At 42.4% G+C, this 21,081-nt stretch overlaps 1 protein-coding gene across 1 annotated transcript in view; it reads left to right on the forward strand.

Annotated features, from left to right (window-relative positions):
* Positions 1–21,081, forward strand: part of pappaa (pregnancy-associated plasma protein A, pappalysin 1a) — a 722,863-nt gene that overhangs the window by 520,635 nt on the left and 181,147 nt on the right. The window contains exon 13 of the mRNA XM_039762740.1: positions 5,401–5,614. Coding sequence (XP_039618674.1) covers positions 5,401–5,614 — 214 coding nt within the window. The remainder of the gene's footprint in view (positions 1–5,400; positions 5,615–21,081) is intronic.

Below are 21,081 nucleotides of genomic sequence, written 5' to 3' on the forward strand. Positions count from 1 at the left end.
GGTGCATGCATGTACTTTTACATTTTTTCGCCTCTTGCATGCACCTCACTTCTTATTCAACCCAAGCAGACAAACTCAGCTTTGTGGTACATGCACGTTGTACGTTTACATAGCGAGTTACCATACGTTTGCCTCAGACAGATTCCAGCCTGTCCTGTTCAATTTGTGCCACAGCTGCACTCAACTACATGTCCGTCTCGGATAAGATACGCCCCATCCCGGCCCATTTAGCTGATGCCTCTCCAACTTCACCAATTCAGTAAAACTGCTAGGGAGTCTTCAAGTTGTTTTTTTGTCCTGAAGAGCACACACAGCTAGTAGTTCATATCTCTTAGTCGTGGAATCAGCCTAGTTGCTCTTCTCTGGACTTTCTCTAGTGCTGTTGTGTCATTCTTGTAATGTGGAGACAAAAACCGCACACTGTGCTTCATTTATAAAGCTAGCGAACACACAAAAGAGTCTCAAAATGTTTGTATGCTTCTTACCATGTAAATGTTGGAATCTATAAAAGAAAACTTGGTGGGAGAACACGCGTATATTTACAACAACCGTGACTCTTGGGTACGCAACATTTCAGACAAACTAGGAAATGACGACACCTTTGGTGAAACAGGAAAATTCTGCCAGACCAGCTAAATGATGACTGGCACTCATAATAATTAATTTCATCAAGCGGTTATTTTATCTGAGTGTCTGGGCTTGTGAGTGCCCTGATAAAAACTAACAGCCAGGCCTTCAATGACCTCTTAGGCACGGCCATCACAAGCGTGTCTGTCTGCAGAGAGAGTGTTGACCTTGTTGAGAGCTTTACTTACCTCGGCAGTGACATTCATGTCTCTGGTGACTCTTCCTATGAAGTCAGTAGATATATTGGGAGAGCATGGGGGGGTCATGAGGCCGCTGGAAAGGAGTGTGTCGCACTCCCGATATCTCTGTAAAAGGACGAAAGTCCAAATCTTTAGAGTCCTGGTGCTTCCTGTCTTGCTACATGGTTGTGAGACATGGACGCTATCCAGTGACTTGAGATGAAGATTGGACTGGACTACCTTTGGTACTGTGTCTCTTCGGTGAATCATTGGATACAGCTGGTTTGACTTTGTGTTGCTCATGAAGACCCGAATGAGGCACATAACCTGCATTGTGAGGGAGTGTCAGTTATGGCACTACGGCCATGTGGCGCATTTCCCCGAGGGTGATCCAGTTCGTAGGATCCTCATTGTTGGGGATCCGAGTGGCTGGACAAGGCCAAGGGGTCACCCACGTAATACATGGCTGTGGCAGATAGAGGGTCATTTCCGGAGTGTTGGACTGGATCACGTGTCTGCCTGGGGGGCTGCCAACTGGTATCACGACCTGTTTCATTGTGTGGTGGGTGCAGCAATGCACTGTATGCTTCCCAACTTGACTTGACTTGACATGTCAATCATATTACACCTCAAAAGTGATGCACAAACTCTCTTTTAGTTTTCTTTTGAGAGGGCCAGTGCTGCGTATTTGCACTGAAGAACATTTTTGGTCATTTGTCAGTTTATATCTGCTACCTTTTGTCACTTCACAGGGAATTAGCTGACATGTCAGGAACATCTCAGCCAAGCTTCATTCCATCGTGCCCGCTGTGTTGGAAGTCATTTACCGACTAGCGATGCACTATATTCAGTTTTTTGTGCGGTATGGATGTAGATACATTATAACACAATTTGTTTTTGCCAACATAAAAAGGCAACTTGCAGAGGTGTCTGGTTCTCCTAATTTAATTTTACTGCACTCATAATGCAATAGGAGCTCCCAGCGAGATTGAAGCTGCTTTTGTTACCTTAAGCATTGACATTCCATTAATACCCAAGTTGTCCAAGATGTGACTGGTAAACATTGAGTCTTGATGTCCTGGGTCAACCTGTGAATCATTTATTTTGATGCAAAGTAGCTTTGACAGACATGATGATGCTGTACTTGGTGGCTGGCTTGTCGGTAAGGCAACTGGCTGAACCTTCATTTTAACAGCAGTCACGTCATTACACCTGTCAGGTAATAGTGACTACCCGCCCAGACTCTGGAGCTTTACACCTTTCCCAGACCCTTAGAGTGCAGAGGAGAGGTGCTATAATGCCATGCGTGATCTTCTGTTCTCACTTGTGGAGCAGAGCCAGGTACTCTTGAATGAAGGATGTGGGGTCTCGACATGTCAGGAGAAAGCAGCTCTACCAGCCAATGAAGTTCGTCACAATTGTGATGATATATGTATGTATTATATATGTATGAGGTTGTTTTACTTGCTCCGTATATGAACGTTTCAGGGTGACATTGAAGGCGCAAACATTTACGAGGTGATCGTGATTTATAGCGTATGCATTTTCCTATTTTTTTGGCGTGTGCATATTTTCATGCAGTAATCCACACATAGTTTTTTAAATGAATCACCAGGTGAGACCTCCCATAGTGCACTATATAACTTAAGCATACCCTCTCTCCTGACTTGTACACCACACATCGTGATATGTTACCTAACATCATATGAGCTTTCTTGATCGCTTCTCTGTACTGTACACCTTAACATCTCTGGAAAAAAGTCTCCACTATGTTTGTTGAACTCATTTGCGGCGCTGTTGCATTCATTGGCATAAAATAATATCTTCATGGCCAAGTGAATTGCTGTGGACTCACATCATGAAGTATCTAAGTTTGACGGGTGGGGTGTAGTGACGACGCTGCAGGGAAAAGGTGAGGCTGACGTCACCAGGAATTGGTCTGCTTGCTGTGGTTGCAGAAGGTCTCTTCATGGCTGATTTAGCCATCGCTGCAAGGAGATTGCTTCTGAGCCAGATGTTACAGGTTTGTGGGTTGCCATCAGTACAAATCTTCAAACTGAGATGGTTTATACTGGAATCACCCATGGCAGTATATACCTCAGCTAACTCCAGGTTTCAGCGAACCATAGCCAATCCTGGAAACACAAGGTGCAGGGCAGTGAAGACCTCTGGACAGGACGTTGGTTTATAGCTGGGTCATCTTTCTCACACACAAACACATAAATGGGGTCAGATTTAGTATCCTCATTTCTCCTAACACATATACTGTTTGTTTAGGATGTGAGAGGAAAACCCAATATCGTGTGGAAAATCTGTGGAAATGCCACTCAGGCAACAGCATAGCACAAGATTTGAAATCATAATGCTGGATGTACTGTGGGTTGCTTTTCGATATTAAAATATAATGTGACTGCAGTGATAGCTTTAACACAGTAACAAAAAGCCTTATGCTACATGACGTCTTTGATTCATTCACTTTACAGGCCAGGGCAGCACGGTAGCACAGTGGTAGCGCTGCTGCCTCACAGTAAGGAGACCTGGGTTCGTTTCTCGGGTCCTCACTGCATTTTTGCAGTTTGCATGTTCTCCCCGTGTCTGCATGGGTTTCCTCCAGGTGCTCCGGTTTCCTTCCACAGTCCAAAGACATGCAGGTTAGGTGTATTGGCGATCTTAAATTGTGCTTGGTGTGTGTGTGTGTGTGTACCCTGCGGTGGGTTGGCTCCCTGCCCGGAGTTTGTTCATGCCTTGCGCCCTGTGTTGACTGGGATTGGCTCCCGCAGACCCCCGTGACCCTGTGTTAGGATGTAGTGGGTTGGACACTGACTGACTTTACAGGCCTTTCATTCCAGTTTACTGAACCCACTTAATCCAAGTTTAGGGTCACAGGAAGCTGCAGTCTACCTTCTTCTATTATTACTGTATGCTTTATTGGTTTAATACAAGCACCGGTCAATGAATAAAAAGGACAAATGTCAGTTTCCAAGCATTTCCTCCAATCCCAGAACAACTTCGCAATTGCCCCTTTTAATGAAAGCCACACAGGAGGGTTGTAATTCAATCATGAAATACAATTTAACCCTGCCAACAGGAAATGAAGGCTCATTTAAGTGATAAAAGGAGTTATTCCAGTGCTAGAGGCCAATACAGTATAGGCAGACTTTGAGATTTACTGATCAACATTATGATACGGAGTCCTCGGGATACTGTGTGCACTGAAAACTCTTTGGGCTTTGCACAGGAAATGTTATCTTTATTCAGTCGTATGCATTTCCAAGAATATTCTGTGTTTTGCTTATACTGTATATGGTTGTTGTGAAAGTTAGAATAAAGGTTTATGTTCCACATTTACTTGTGATATTTGAGTTAATTATGTGCAATGCATTTGATTAGATCATTAGATTAGATTTTATATAGTGCCTTTCATATCTATCTATCTATCTATCTATCTATCTATCTATCTATCTATCTATCTATCTATCATCCATCCATCCATCCATCCATCCATCCATCCATCCCTCCTCTTCTGCTTATCCGAGGTCGGGTCGCAGGGGCAGCAGCTTGAGCAGAGAGGCCCAGACTTCCCTCTCCCCGGCCACTTCTTCTAGCTCTTCTGGGAGAATCCCAAGCTCCCAGGCCAGCCGGGAGACATAGTCCTTCCAGCGTGTCCTGGGTCTTCCCCGGGGTCTTCTCCCGGTTGGACCTATCCGGAACACCTCACCGGGGAGGCGTCCAGGAGGCATCCTGATCAGATGCCCGAGCCACCTCATCTGACTCCATTCGATGTGGAGGAGTAGCGGTTCTACTCTGAACTCCTCCCAGATGAATTTAGCTTCTCACCCTATCTTTAAGGAAAAGCCCAGACACCCTACGGAGTCTATCATAGACTGCATTTCTATTATATAGTGCCTTTCATACCTATCTATCTATCTATCTATCTATCTATCTATCTATCTATCTATCTATCTATCTATCTATATATAGTGCCTATCTATCTATCTATCTATCTATCTATCTATCTATCTATCTATCTATCTATTATATAGTGCCTATCTATCTATCTATCTATCTATCTATCTATCTATCTATCTATCTATCTATCTATCTATCTATCTATCTATCTATCTATCTATCTATCTATCTATCTATTATATAGTGCCTGTCTGTCTGTCTGTCTGTCTGTCTGTCTCTCTGTCTGTCTGTCTGTCTGTCTGTCTGAGGAAAACCTGGAGTATAAGCCAGTCAGATACAAGTAGAATGTATAAGTTCCACACAGTCAAAGAACCAGCCAGAATTTTAAGCACAGTTTGGTAAGGCTAAGTCCAAAGATGTGGCAGACTTGATCCAAATTACACTATTTCAGTTTTCTTCTCAATTCATTATATATAACTTCTGGCTCAAATTATATCCTTTTTAATGTGCTGTTGTCCAATCCAGGGATTGAGTCTGCCATACTTCTGTTGTCGCTGGTCCTTATGACACAATCCAAAAGGATTATACGTTATACAAAATGGATAGTTGATTGAAAAATATCTCATTTTTAGAGTCTCATTTTACATGGCCTATTGACCACTGTTGTGTCCTTTTGTTTTTCCAGATATTCAATTTTTGAGCTGCAGGAACAATCCTCTTATTATTCCAGTTGTTCATGATCTCAGTCTGCCTTTCTATCGCACCAAAGCCATTTTGATCTTCTTCAGCTCCCAGTATGTGGCAATCTCTGGTGTGGCACTTCGCTCTTTCCAGAATTTTGATCCTATAACCATCAATGGCTGTCAGAGCAATGAGATCTACAGCCCCATGGAGAAGAGGTGAGTCCCAGATAATCTTGTATCAGGTCCTTTACCTTATTCACTGAGATTATTTAAAGAAATGAAAAAGAAAAAAAAAATGCAGTGAGAGACTTTAATTGTACTGTGATGAACTGGCACAGCCTCCAGTGACTAATTTCTTCTTTTTTAATGTCTGGTGCATTTGAAGTTTTAATTTCAGGACTTATACCCAAATATAAAACTGTAAATATATTATATGATACAATATGTTAGCTTTTGTCATTTATTTTTTCTTTGTATATAAATAAGGTAAGTTAATCACAGGAATACCCTGTGTAGCCCATGTAGAATGTACTATCATAATATAAATACATGATATGTTGTAAATGAAAAAAACAAAATTACAGATAAAGATGTGATGCACCAGCCAGTGATCCCTTATAATTGAGCAAAAAAAAGTTTAAAGTACAAAGGTTGTGAAATTGATGAAGTCACATCTTTTCTTGTTTGAGTCCATCAGAGTAACTGTCACATCCAGTACCGCCAAAGTTTAAATAGAGCATGACTCCTCACAAAAACGGAAGTGACATCAGGGCCATTCAGGCCTCATTCCTTCAGGTGCTTATATAAAAGAAGGGCAGACGTGAATTGGTGCGACATTACAATCAGCACACAAACCATGAGCCTGCCCCTACAGTGTGTGGACTGTAATTGCTAGGGATGCTCCATCCACCACACAAATTATCTCAGTAAGTTCTCCATCTCTTACAATTAATGTCATAATCTGGGAGTCCCAAGCACTAAATAGTTCAAAAGCACTTCCAATAATGTCCATTAGAGGGGGATGTTGTGGCTAGTAATAGGGTCAAGCACCGAATCTTTATAAAATAAAAGATTTATTCTTCACACAAAGTATTCCAAACATAATGAAGCTCCATGGAGGCAAAATGGAATGTCTTGTAGTGAAGGCAATTCAAGTCGAACAATGTCCCAAAACAGGATCCAAATGGAGTGGTTAGACAAGCAGCAACATGGTCAAAAGTCCAAAATATATTAAGGCTCAAGCACAGCAAGACACAGATAACTCACCATCTCCAGAGAGCATTCACAACAAGAATAAAATGCCAGGAAATCTGGAAGACTCTCCATATTTATATGCCAGAGAGAAGTTCCTGCCATTTAGTGTGATAGTGTGACAGTGCGGGTCGGCTCCTTGTTCCCTCTTCCACAATGGGAGCCTCTTGAACCCGACACAGTCAATACCGTAACCGAGATGAGTGTAACAGATAAGGACAAAACACACCTAGCAAGGGGAAAGTAAAAGGTAAAAACAATTCCAAATCAAAGTGTTCACAAGTTAATAAATGAATAATCCATAAAATGAAGTGTACTGTAAAGGTTAGAATCAATAAATAGAAAAAGCCATTAAAAACGAGGTTAAAATTCGTGCCCCCCACCACCCAGTCCACAGCGTTCCATGGGATGCCACTGGACCGCGCACCTGCACCCATGGCTACCTTGCCGGGCTCCACCCAGCAAAAGTGCGCCATCCTCCCACCCAGATGACTTCACTTCCGGCCCCGATGACATCACTTCCTCTGCCTTGCTTTAAAGCCGCCATCTTTACTGCACTCAAGCAGTACTGCTTTGGACTCCAATCAGTACACAACTGTACTGTCTATCTATCTATGATCGCTGGCTGCATCCAGCGAGAAGACCCTCCAAAGTGTAACGCTCACTCTTCATGCCCCTTCTGGAGCACCATTCCCTCTAAGAATCTGCTTGCTCCGGCTCCTGCCTTTCTCTCTGTCCTTTACCCTCCGCTCTCTTTTGTTTCTTTTCCATTTCTTTTTTCTCTTGTCCTACACCGGCTCATTTTTAAGGCCATGTGGCTCAGCATCTCAATCACACCCGTGGAGAAGGAGCCGGCCAATTGATTATTTATCAAAAATGGCCACTCTTTTTGAGCCATAGACCCACTATACCATAGATAGTAGATGACGTTAAAATGGAGTTTAAAACAGAGCACAAAGAGGCTGGTGGTGGCTCAATGCCTTTCAGAGACAGTTCAAGAGAAGTGGAAATGGCATCGAGTGATGTGTGTTAGCAGTATTCCAGGGCTACAGGGAATGAGTAAAGATTGAAAGAGCTGAGCCTTTTCAGATTAAGAAAGAGAAAGTTAAAATGGGACATGATTGAGGGTGTCAAGAATGACAAAAGAGCCACAAAAAGGTTTGGGGCAAGCCTCCCGTATACTTGAACCTGGCTGCAAAAAGTTGATAAATAGATAGTACAGTTGTGTTCAGAATGGGGTCCAAAACTGCTTGGGTGTGGTAAAGATGGCGGCTTTAAAGCAAGGAAGAGGAAGTGATGTCATCGGTGCCTGGGGTTTATGGTCAGAAGTGATATCATTGGGGCCTGGGGTTTGGGGGAAGTGGCGTCATTTGGGCTGGGGGCAGAAGTGATGTCATCGGGGCCAGGGCCGGAAGTGAAGTCATCTGGGCTCAGGCCGGAAGTGATGTCATTGGGGCCGAAAACAGAAAGTGATGTCATCAGGGGGCAGGCAGAATTTCACTTAACTGATCTACAGTGGAAAGAGAGAAAGGATCAGTGCACTCCATCCCCGGTCTGGTGTGGAATTCCCCTCATTTGAGCCCTTTAGCTGCCTCCATTGCGCATGTGTGTGACAAAGTGTTTCAAATTATGAAGGGAAATAGTCCAGTGGATTGAGACTTTTATTTTAAAATGAGTCTATCAAGAACACAGGGACACAGTTGGAGACTTATTAAGGGTAAACTTCGCACCAACATCAGAAAGTTTTTCTTTACACAGAGAACCACATACACGTAGAATAAAGTACCAGTAGTGGGGTAGACAGTAGGACTTTAGGGAACCTTTAAAACTCGACTTGATGTTATTTTAGAAGAATTAAGTGAATAGGACTGGCGAGCTTTGTTGGGCTGAACGGCCTTGTCCAGATTGCTCTAATGTTAATATTGTTATGGTGCATTCGTTCCTTTTAATTTCATAATTGTTCTTGGTCAGGATAGTGATAAACACATAAATCGATCACTTGTTCAAAGAACGCAAATACCAAAGCACAATTCATTTCATTTCTCTTTCATAAGGTTGCCTCTTGAGAGATTTTGTATATACGAGCTAGCTGAAACGAAAAGAATCCTTCCTTTGTCAAAAAGCAAATCAAATGAAATGGGATAATAGCAAGCCCTGCTTTCATCTTCCTCTGCAGTTTCCAAATGCCAGCTTTGTTGGAAGAGCGACGCTGTGCAAGAATTTCTTTTTTTTTTTTATGTACACTTTATTAAATTCTATTTAGGTTTGTGCGGTTGGCCATAATAACGGTAACGACAATGAAAAGCAAACAAATAGCACAATTATGAATTAGTATCTGGGCACCCCAAAGTGCACAGGATGAAGTTTCATATGAATACAGAAGTCTCGCCAAATCCCTGTTTCAGAACTGGAGTGAATTTACAGGAGTAAGTCAAGCCAGAAATATTTTCAGGAGAAACTAGGGACCTTCACTATTTCACAATGACTGGCTTTTTATTCTTCCTAAATAACATCAGATGGACGGCAAATATGTAAGGCAAGCATAACTGTTCATTCCTCCTGCAACATTTTATTTCTTTGCTGTATGATTATACTGCTGGTCTTAATTCTCAAGCCAGTCATTACCTGACTGGAAACCAATGGAGCTGCATTTATTTCTCTCTCTTTTTTTGGATCAAGCTTAAATAGGCTCGGGTCCCATGAAGGATTTTGGGCAAGGAAATGGGTTGCAAATGAGTCCCTTATTACTACTACTTAGTCAGGTCTGTATGGTTAACAAATGTAAAGATGCAAAACATTCGCTCTCAAAGTGACTTGTCTTGCACAATTTGGACCGACCAGACAGGCAGAACCGGGAGGTCAAATCAGTGCTGGCTAATTTTATAATTAAATTAAAGTTGTGACAGCTCAATGAAACGTATCTCTTAAGTTGTTTGTATTGTCTGGAAATGCTGTCATTGTCACTCAGATACGTGTGTGTATTGACTGAAGAAAGACACCTGGCACTCTTCTAACAGTCTTAATCTATGTATTTAAAAGCCAGCTACCACTGACTCACTCATCACGAAATCGCCCAAACCATGACGACTTGGGACTTGAAATTTGGAATGTAGGTTACCCTTGGCCCATAGGTGCTCGCTAAGAAACAGCTTTTAAACAATTTCGTGGTCCAAGCGCGTTCTGTCTGTATGCCTATCTGCTTTATGTCTGTCCGCTTTTCACGAGATAATTAATTAATGGATTTAGATCTGGTTGTTTCCTATAATTTGCTTGAACTTTCCGGTTGATTTTGTGACTTCTTTCATCGCGCTAAGTGCCATGGTTCACTTGCGGTATCGATCTATTCATGCAAATCCAACACAGTGGCTGTGGGTCGAGAGCAGGGGGGCGGGGCCTTTTTCATTCACTCGCCAGCCTCTGTTCGAGTCAGTCTATGTCTCGCCACGTGTTGGAGTGCACCTTCCCTCCACTTAGCTAGCGATGCCTGTTTGTTCAACAGACATTATCATCTACAGAAGTCAACTTGACTTGACTTGACTTGATGTTAAGGTTCACCACCCTTAATTGCTTATTTCAATCTTAAACAGCTGCACCTGCTGTTTTTAATGGCTCCTTATTTGCAATAAGATGCAAATGATAAAAGGGGCCAGCAGTTCTCCATCTGACTTGTTTCCATTTACACCATCATGCACTATTTGGCCTAATAAAACACTTAAGAGAAAAATGTGACAGACTGAAAATTAGCCATTTTAGGCTTCAATCATTTTGATGATATCCTCAGAAAGGAAAAAAATCTACGCTATAAGAACCTAACATTGCAGACTAACAAGCCATAAAATTAAACAAGGTCTGAGATTGCCAAGGATCGGCTTCTAATTAAGCAATTGGGTTCGGAATGAAAACCTTCAGCCACTGCGGCCCTCCAGGACCACCAGTTCCCAACCCTGTCCTAGATGGTCCCCCATCCAGGTACTGGCTGTGCCTGAACATGTTTAGCTTCAGGTGGAAGACCTCTACAAAAGTGATTGTGACACGGCGGCTGCTGGCCGGTTTAATACAATAGCTTGTTAAACACTGATTGCTGATATCAGTTAAATGTGTCAATGGCCATCACACTTTTGGTTAATTGTCCCTTATTTAAGAACTTGCTATTTATCTACAGTGAATTCCAAATGCATTTGTTCTCCTTCACTTTCCACACATTTTATTATTATTTCTTACTAGCTGTCTTTCGCGGCTCCGCCCGTGTAGTAGTGAAACAGGACAAACTTTAAATATCAATACAATTTTTTTTTTAATTTAATAATTTGTATTGAGAAGAATTTATATTGATAACTTTCATATCCAAGGGCCTCTTGATATACAGTATTTTGGGTTTTGCAATCAGGGGTGAGAATGTACTGTAGTTGTGATCTCTTTAGCAAAAATGTGAAAAGTTGGCAAGGTGTCTCTGGCGAAGCAGAAGGTAGGTGTGCTCCGACGTCAAACATTGCCACTGTATCTGATCGCGTTCAGCTCTGGTGGCACCCCCCCTCCACGTGGGGAAAGGAGCATGTGGCCATGATATCTCTGCCAGTGAGCAGCTACACTCTAAAACACGTAGCTGTGATCTCCCTCTTAAAAATGTCAAACGTTACCCTTTAACAATCTCTAGATGATAATGTCTGCTGAACAAACAGGTATCACTAGCTAAGCGGAGGCAAGGTTCGCTCCAACATGTGGCAAGAGGTAGAGCGACTTGAACAAAGGCTGGCGTGTGAGTGAGGAGGGCCCTGCCCGGCTCCCTACTCCTGAGGTCCCGCCTCCCCCTCTCATCGTCCCACAACCTCTCTCTTGGATTTGTGTGAATAAAGCAGTGTTACAACTGAACTGTGATATTTAGCGCAATGAGAGACGTCGCAAAATCAACTGGAATGATCAAACAAATTTCAGAAAAAAACCCAATCTAAATCCATTAAGAGGTTCTCTCGTGAAAAGCTGACAGACAGACAGGCAGATGTTGGATTTAATATACTGAGATTTGGCTCTTGCCTTTATTTAAAGTGACATCTGAGAATTTTGTACACTGGTTTTGTTTTTCCAGTTATTTCGCAAGCAAGTGACTTACTTGTGGTCACACAGTGTCAGTAACGAGATTTGAAACCACAACCTCACAGTTTGTTTTGTAGATTTATCTTTAAATACAGGTAGTCCCCAGGTTACGGACATCCAACCTACGACATACGAACAGGTCCGCAGCTGCGAGACATGCGCCTCAGTAACCGCCGCTCTGTCATCTTCGGCCTGGGGATTCTGCAAGTGGTGGCTGGATGGAGTCTGGAGGGGGGTGATTTCGCTGCTCACACAGTGTAGTGTCCCTCGGGTGGGTCCCGGCAGCAAGCGATTTCATTGCCCGCCCACCACACACGGCTGCCCCGTTCATTATCGGTGGGCGATTGGTGATGCTGCAAGCAGTGACCTGTTTGTGGGGTGCGATTTCGCTGCTTGCGCAGTGTAGTGTCCCTCGGGCGGCTCCCGGTGGCAAGCGATTTCACTGCCTGCCCACCACACACATTTCAATCTCGGTGGGCGGCTGGTGATGCTGCAAGCGATGACCCATTGGGGCCATTGAGGGTGAACGGGGCAGCAGGGGGTAGCATTATAGTGTACCTCGGATGGATGCGTGTTGAAATGGGGCGGTGCTGTGGCAGACGCTGCAGGCAGCATACTGTAGTGGAGGTGACTGTGAGGTGGGCTGGGGGTGAACCACCCCTCGCTGCCCCCATTCATTCTCAATAGGAAGCCTGCTTGTACTGTTACGTACATAGCAGGAAGTTGTCTCTTGTCAGTACATTAGACGTGTTGACGACAGGTGCCTTCCTGCTGTGATAGCGTTTACAGTGCTGTACCATAGAGTTCATCTTAACCTTTTGTCATCACCCTTCAACAATGTCTCTGAAACACAAATCTGATGCAAGTGCTGCTGATATAGTAAAGAAGAGAAAAACCATCACCATTGAAAATAATGTAGAAATAATAAAAAGGTCAGAGAGAGGTGAAACTCTCTGTGGTTACAGTCGATCAACAATAGCATTTATTAAAATAATGTACCTGTTCCGACTTACATACAAATTCAACTTAAGTACAAACCTACAATCCCTATCTCGTATGTAACCCGGGGACTGCCTTTATATAAATTTGCCAGTTTTACACATCAGTTTATACTCATTAACCTATAGCGATAAAATAAAAATATTGTTTGGAAAGGTTTGCATGTTTATTTAAAGTCAAAAACTGAAATCTCATTCATGGAAGTATTTAGACCCTTTGCCGGAGCACTTTGGATTGTGGTCCGGGTCACCTTGGCACACCTTGAGAGATAACGAGATAATCAATGTTATTCCCTTCACCTGCCAGTGGTTTTAAGGTTGTGACTGAACATCTATTCAGAAAGTATTCAGACCCCTTCACTTTATTTTGTTGTATATTTAATTTCAAATGAATACATTTGCAACTTTTGCCCATCAATCTACACTCAATAACCCATAATGCCAAAGTGAAAACATGTCTTCAGGAAGCTTTGCAAAGTTCATAAAAATCAAAAACTGAAATTGTTCATTAATTTATGTTTTCAGACCCTTTGCTGTAACACTCCAAATTGTGCTCAGGTTCATCCTGTTTGCTTTCATTCTCCTTGAGATGTTTCTAGAACTTGATTGTTGTCCACCTATGGCAAGCAGACTTGACTGTGAAACGTTTAGAAAGGCACACGTGTCCAGGTGTATGTGAGGTCCCACAATTCACACTGCAGGAGAAAAACCAAGCAAAGAACTCTCTGTAGAACCCTGAGATCAAATTGCGGTGAGGCACAGCACAGGACAAGGAGATAAGACCACTTCTAAAGCTTTGGGTGATTCCAAAGAGCACCGTAATAATTGTGAAATAGAAGCTTGGAACCACCAGGACCATTCCTAGAGTTGGCCATTTTGCTTAAGTGAGGAACCAAGAAAGAAGGGTGATGGTCAAGGAAGTGACCAAGAACACAATGGTCATTCTAACAGAGCTTTCTGAAGTCTTGGACTGTCGGAACCATCTCAAAAGTGTCAGTGGCACTCCACAGTAGAGTGGCTATACAAAAGCAACTGTCGGTTAAAAGATATGTGGCATTAAGGACTCTGGGAGCAGGAGGATCTTTACTGATGAGACAAAAATTGAATTCCAAGAACTTTGCCTGACAAAACCCTGGCACTGCTCATCACCTGCTCAATACCATCCCTACAGTGAATCATGGTGGTGGTAACATCATGGTATGGAGAAGCTTCTCAGCAGCAGGAACAGGGGTGACTGATCAGAATGTTGGTAAGGATGAATGAGGCCGTTGCTCCAGAGTGTATGAGACCTCAGACTGGGGCAAAGGTTTGACTTTCAGCACAATGATGACATGAATCATACAGCCAAGACAACGCTGGAATGACTTTGGGGCAAGTCTCTGACTGTCGACTGAGTGTCCATTCCAAAGCCCAGACTTAAACCTTATAGAACACTAGCTGAAATACCCAGCATTGCCCGGGAGGAAAATAATAATAATTTGAGAAAAACATAATTAAAAAAACACAACTTTAAAAATAAATAAACAATAAAGACTCACTAATGTCTTACGGTCTTGTATGTATGTTATCATCTAGTTGACACTCTGAACTGGCCAACTCTATTTAATTTGAAAAGCAACAGGGGCACAGTGCTGCTTAAACATAAAGAATGCTGGCAGTTGCCTGCTATATACTAACTGTGTAAGCCAGCACAGGATCCTAGAAAGTATTGAAATCGTCAGAACTACTCTGGGCATCTCTCTGCTATGAGGATGTGTGTTGCTGAAGTGCTCACTTCGTTTGTGCATTAGCAGCTAAGCGGCTGTCTTTCTTAGGAGGTTTCGTTTGGCCGGTGTGCTGGCCTCACTTGCGTATCCTCAGAGCTGGAGCCCTCACCCCGACTTTACGTCTCACTTCTGGGCCGGACAGACACACACACTTGCACGCGTACAACTTTATTTAATTTCAAAAGCAACAGGAATGCTGTCAGTCACTTCCAGTTCGCTCTCTGGTGGTCGTTCCGAGTGTCAACTGCAACATGCATACAAGATCGTAAGATAACCCCCCACCCTACCCAGAAGGGGGTGGGTTAGGGCTGATTTCACCCTACAGTATTTTTAGTCGACCATTGATAAACATGTGTACCAAGTTTCATGAAAGTCGCTCCAGCCGTTCAGACGTGATGCTGGAACATACTGCACATACATACACACATTGAGTTTTATATATACAGATGTGTAGAGAGACCTCATTTGGAAATTATGGATACCTCCCATCTAATCTAATGGAAGTTGGGAGCATCATGCTACAGAGGTGCTTCTCAGTAGCAGGGACAGAGAAGACTGGTGAGAATTGAGGGAAGGATAAATGCAGCCAAATACAAAGAAGTCTTTGAAGAAAACTTCCTCCAGAGGGCACATCAAGCTCAGATTAGGGCCATGGTTCACCTTTCAGCACAATAACGACCTGAATCTTGGAGCCAAGACAACACTGGAGGAGCCATGGGACAAGTCTCAGACTACCCATGAGTGGCCTAGCCAAAACCCAGACTTAAACCCCATAGGACATTCTTGGAGAGACCTGAAGTTGGCAGTTTACCGGACGCTTCCCATTCCAATCTACCAGAGCTTGAGAGGATCTGGGATGGGATGAGGTGTACAAAGCTGTAGAGATGCATCCAAGAAAACTTGAAGCCAGAAGTGCTGAATTAAGGGCCTGAATTTGTCTATGAATGGGACAGTTCAGTTTCTGATTTTTAATAAATATAGTAACCCTTCTGTAAACATGCCTTCACTTTGTGATTATGGGATATTGAATGCAGAATGATGGGCAAAAATGGCAAATGGATGGATGGATGGATTTATTTAATGATATATTGTCAAAAAATGCATGTGTTTTGCCCTTTCTGAGCACATGCCTGGATTACTTGACATGTAGAGTACATCTTTGTGACACGACTAGTGTGAGATCATTTTTCATGGACATTTTTACATTGTTTGCGTTGGTCCAGCGTTGGCCTCAATTGACACATATTCTACTACAAAGTCTGTTATCCCTGTTCTTTATGAAAACATGAGATTACATTTTTTTTCTCTGTCCTCACAATAAACTACAGGGTAAGTAACCTGTTAAAAAATGTAATTTTTGGGTGGAGTATTTCAGAGAACTAGAGAGTGAGTGTGTGAAATACCCAGGGGGTTGGTTACGGGTCAGTTTGCTAATGAACAGTTAACAAGAAGAAGCCCAACTATTCCATTCCAAATAAAAATAAATTGTCAATGGCTAGTAAGGCACAAAATAAAGCAATGCTGAAAGAAATACAAAATTCCTCTAAATGGAAAGAAATTTCAAAGGCTTATACCAAATAAAAAAGGTCTAACACTAGGCTATAAGCCTTGACCCCAGGGGAATCCTTTGGATCTCAAATGCAAACCTTCACAAAAATGCAAATTATTAACTGCAAGGGAACAAAGCCTTCAAAGAAAACAAATTCTCACAACAAATCCAAGATCCAATTACCTTATTTTTAAAATGAAGGGGTAAAAGAGAAGGAGAGAACTCAATGTCCCAGCCGTTCGACCGGCACTGGAAGTTTCCCTAAATAGGATTTCAGCTGGCTGCTCTAATGGCAGCACACCTGCATTATTAAGCATCTCACTCCCCTTGGCTCAACATTTAAACAACAGCAGGACCCACACTAAATAAAACAGCTAAAAGGAAACTATTATCAAACAATAGCACAATAATATGCCACTAAAGAAGAAGAAAAGTAATAGAAATCAAGAAAAACAAAAGTCAGGGATAAAGTCCCAGTAAAGTCCTAACAGTGATTGCTCACTTTGGAATTCTCGTGATGTTTTTTTGGAGACTGGCCATGGCCACTTTCTGCATGGAATGTGCATATTCTCCACAAATCTGCAGGGCTTATCTTCTGTTGGTTCTGATTTTCCTCCCACTTCTCATCTTACAATCAACATTTGTATAATAATATTTATTGTTATGTCACTCTCCTGTTGCTCCCGAGTTTCCTCCCACGTCCCTTCTTACAGTTATCAGTGTCTCTAATTTGACTGGGTGTGAGTGAATGTGGGTGTCTGTGTCTGCTGTGATAGACTACTGGCCCCTCCATCAGAATACACAAACTTGAACTGGAATAAGAAGATCAGAAAATGGACGCAGGGGAAGATGTTTTACGAGTACATACAACCAAACTAATCAGCCCTCTAGCATGTGTAACATATACTGATTCTAGAGTCACATATTGCAGTGTCGTCTACTGATTTCAAAGAATCTACTCAGGGTAGAGGATGTGGAGGTCTTATTTTGGAAAGGTTGCCACTTTTTCCAGAACTTATTGCAATGTGATGACTACCGATCTCTGTATTGCTAGCGGATATTTTTCTTTTTTTTATGAAACCCATGAGAAGATCTGAGTTCTTTCTCTGATTTTTTCCATTTTTTTTCCTAAAAAATTTTCTTTGGGGGGAGTCAAGATAGTCAAGGCTGGGGGGCTGTCAAAACATAAGGACTGTTAAAGCCCGTGATGCTTTCCTTGTGTGATTTTGGGCTACACAAGAAATAAATTGTTGGGGAGGATGGCTCAGGAAAGGGTTAAAATGATACGATCTACTCCACAACATCAAAACCAAAATGAGAATCCAAACCCAAAATAAACAAAAAATTACAGGGATGAGAAACTAAAAAGTAAATAAGCCGACACAAACTAATTGTCAAAAGGGTTTTGGAATCCATAAACCGGACTGGCAAATTGTTGCGCTAGATGATGTAGCAAAATCAAGAGAGTCTGATCAGGAGAAAAGGCAGAGTCAAAATCCAGAAAAAGGTTAGAATACGTGAGATTAAGCAATACTAGTGTAAAAAGTGAAATGAGAGGCAAAAATCAAACTCAAAAACATCACAGGAATAAGTCGAAACTTAAGCAGAACTAAGTAGAGAGAATAACTAATCACAAACTCGATCCAAATGAATTTTGGAATCCGTAAACTCGGACTGGCAAATTGTTGTGCTAGACAAGCTAGAGAAATAAAGGGAGTTCTACAAAGAGAAAATAGAGGAATAGTCAAAATTTAGAAAAACATTTGAATATGGGAGATTAAGGCATACTAGTGTCAAAAGTGAAACAAGAGGCAAAAATCAAAGTCATAAAACAAAGGTCGAGATCAGCACCAAAAGATATTAGCTGAGAAAAACATCACGTTTTGAAGAATTCTCAGTTGTTCCAAAGCCACCTAAAAGATATAATCCCTCCATTGTGTCTTGGATCTGCTGTAGGGTCTTTACCCAATGGGAGGTGACAAGAGCAGTTCTAGGGGGAGCCATCAGGGGGACATGCCCAAACTACCTCTCGATCTGGAGGATCAGTGAATCTACTCTTAGGCTGTTGTGTATTGTGTTGAAGTTGTGTCTAATTTCTCATGTCTTTATATTATTTCTGTTGGTTTTCACATGGTATGTAATAATTGTGTTTGGTCCCTTTAAATGTAGTTAAAGCCCTTGTTCTTTGTGTTGTGGGTGGAGCCCCAAGAGGCAGGACCACCCTTATGTCAACCCCCCTTCGCCCTCCCTCAGGCTAAATAAATTGAGTGAAACTGCAGAGGAGGGGATTTATTTGCCTTTGATTGGATTTTTGTGAGTGTTGCGTGTCTTATTGGACTTTCCTGGTTGTTGTGACTTCTTCCTTTCGTTTTAAGGGTTCTGTTTTCTGGTTTATTCAGAATTTTCTTTTAGGTAACTCCTTTATCCTTCTGTTTGCAGTTTTGAACTTTTCTTTGTATTTTGTTATTTTTACAAACTAGGGGGCTTTGTCCCCTGCTCACTTTGCCCACCCACCCCCTCAACCCCGGTGTGTACTGCGTGCCTTTCATTTGTCGTCTCTGCCACTCGTGTTGTGAATGGGAGGGCTGAAGGCATGCTAAGTAGATGCGGACAGATCAGTTGCTTGCTTGTCGCTCTTACTGCCATGCTGCGTGTTCTGCTTGTTGTGCTGTGCATCAATCATTTAAAAGCCTGTACAGGAGCTGTCCTCGCTTTGCTTGATCCCCCCCCGCTCACGTCGTGAAGGGTGGTGCTGAATGCACGTTAAAGAGACGCGGATGCATCAGGTGCTGGCTTGGGTGTTCTGCTTGTTGTGCTGCGCGTTGATCATTTAAATGCCTGTACAGCAGCTGTCCTTTTGTCTCACTGCCTTGTCTCGCGGGATGTCAAATTGTCTTACGAGAAGATCACGTCTCGACCCAAGTTTTTTTTATTATAATAGAGAGATGTGTTTTATTCATAGATTCTTTGTGTTCTAGCCAGAGGCTGACGGTGATCCTCCTCCTTATAAGGCTTTTCCTTTAGTTTTGTAATATTTGTTTTGCCAGTTCCACATTTTTGAGCCTGCTCCAGCTGAAGCCAAAAGGTGCTTTAGGAGCCTGGTGAACCTCGGCTCGGTAGACCAGTTAAAATTCTGGCCTTCTTCCTAGCTCGCTTCGGATTACTCGTAGTTTTGGATTACTTGTATTTTGCTTTGAATGTTGTATTTATTCTATTTTGTGACACCCATGGCATGTCCAGCCTACCCGTTAAGGGGTCAATCTCTCAGTTTTCATTCTAAAATTACTTCCAATTTTCCCACCAAGGTTTTTTTCCTTGTTTTTCTTAGAGAGTAAAAAATGAGGGGCTGTCAAAGACAGGACCTGTTAAAGCCCATTGAGGCATTCCTTGTGTGATTCTTGGGCAATACAAGAAATAAATTATCATTGTTTTGTAGGCCTCACCCATTTTTGCAAATCATAACAGAGGCTCTCCTGAATCACTGAGCTTCTCCTCCCTGTCACTGAGTGTCAGCCCAGCAAACCTGCGAAGAAAGTTCATTTTTGCTGCTTGTACTTACAGACTCATTCTTTCAGTCATTACCCACAGCTCAAGACCATAGGTGAGGACAGGAATTACAGATTGACCAGAGAACCAAGAGTTTGGCCTTTAGACTGAGCACCTGCTTTACCACGCCAGACAGAAACAGCTGCCATCACCTCACTACACTTATCGATTTCATGCTTCTTTCTTCCATCACTTTTGAAAAAGATCCTGAGATACTTGAACTCCTTCACTAAGGGCCGTTGTTTTCCCCTCACCTGTAAAGAGCAATACATGATTTTTCAAGAGAGAGCCATGACCTCACCTACCAACAATTAAAACTCTTGCTTAAAGAAATAGATGTTATGTAACCATATTCATTATGACATAAATATCCTGCTCTGCAATTCATGATGACTTGGAAAAATGTGATGGCAAACAGAACCAGCACCCAACGTCTGAATCACACATCTGGTCATTGGCTGTGTGCTGTCTGCACATTCTCTAAATGGCTTTATGGTTTTCCCCCTGGTTAACTGTGCATTTCTTCCTTCATCCCCAAAGACGTGCACATGTTTGATTGATTAGTGATCATCATCCTTGAGAATGTGTGAGGAAAAGCAGCAAAAATGGAGAATATGTCAACTCCACACAGTCAATAACCAGTTTGAGCACTAGTGGGCATAACAGTATCCCAAACACAGACACAAATCCCTGGTTCAAGAACTTTTTTATTTAACAAAATATTTTGTGCAGGCTTTGTCTTCAAAGTTACACAAGCGCCACCATCTCTCTTGTACTTCTACTCCTTCCAGAGCAGCCTTGTGCACCACCTCCTGACTCTGACTCTCGATTGAAGTGAAACAGCCTCTTCTACCTTAGACCCTGAAGAACTTCTGGTGTCACCATACTGCTCAATAGAATCACTTCAGAGTCTTGCTGAAGCTGCTCAAAACAGGAAGGTTCTCTATCAAAACCACTCTCTGGTGGCACCCTATAACCCTGACTGCCCTGCAGGACTCCAGGCTGGGACCGTGCCAGAGTAGCACTGCCATCTATTGTTCTGGAGGACAAGCTGTTCTGGAAATACTAGTCATTCTCTCTGACTGGTATAAAAACTTGCAGCCATCCCAGCCAGGTTGCACATCCAGGAATACTCTCCTTCCAAAACGGCCTCCCCGCCATGTAAGGTACACCATACCATCCCAGTCGGGACATAATTCTATTCATCACGTCTGTTACCCCAATTAGTATTTAGCTAACTGTAAGGTATTTGCTATTCATGTCTATTCAAGTAGCTACAGTGCATTTTACCATAATAGAAGAAACAAACATCTTTAAAAGACAAAAACTAGTAGATCTTCAGAAATCATGTAGCAAGGATTTATATATTTGTGTCATTTGAATAAACTGTGTGTGATTTGGTATGTTTGAGTTCTGCAAAACAGTTTCGTTTGGACTTTTTCAGCAGGGATTTGTGGAGATTCCACTTGAAGACAACAATTC

Source organism: Polypterus senegalus, chromosome 9 (genome assembly GCF_016835505.1).
Source record: "Polypterus senegalus isolate Bchr_013 chromosome 9, ASM1683550v1, whole genome shotgun sequence".
In the NCBI taxonomy this organism is placed as follows: domain Eukaryota; kingdom Metazoa; phylum Chordata; class Cladistia; order Polypteriformes; family Polypteridae; genus Polypterus; species Polypterus senegalus.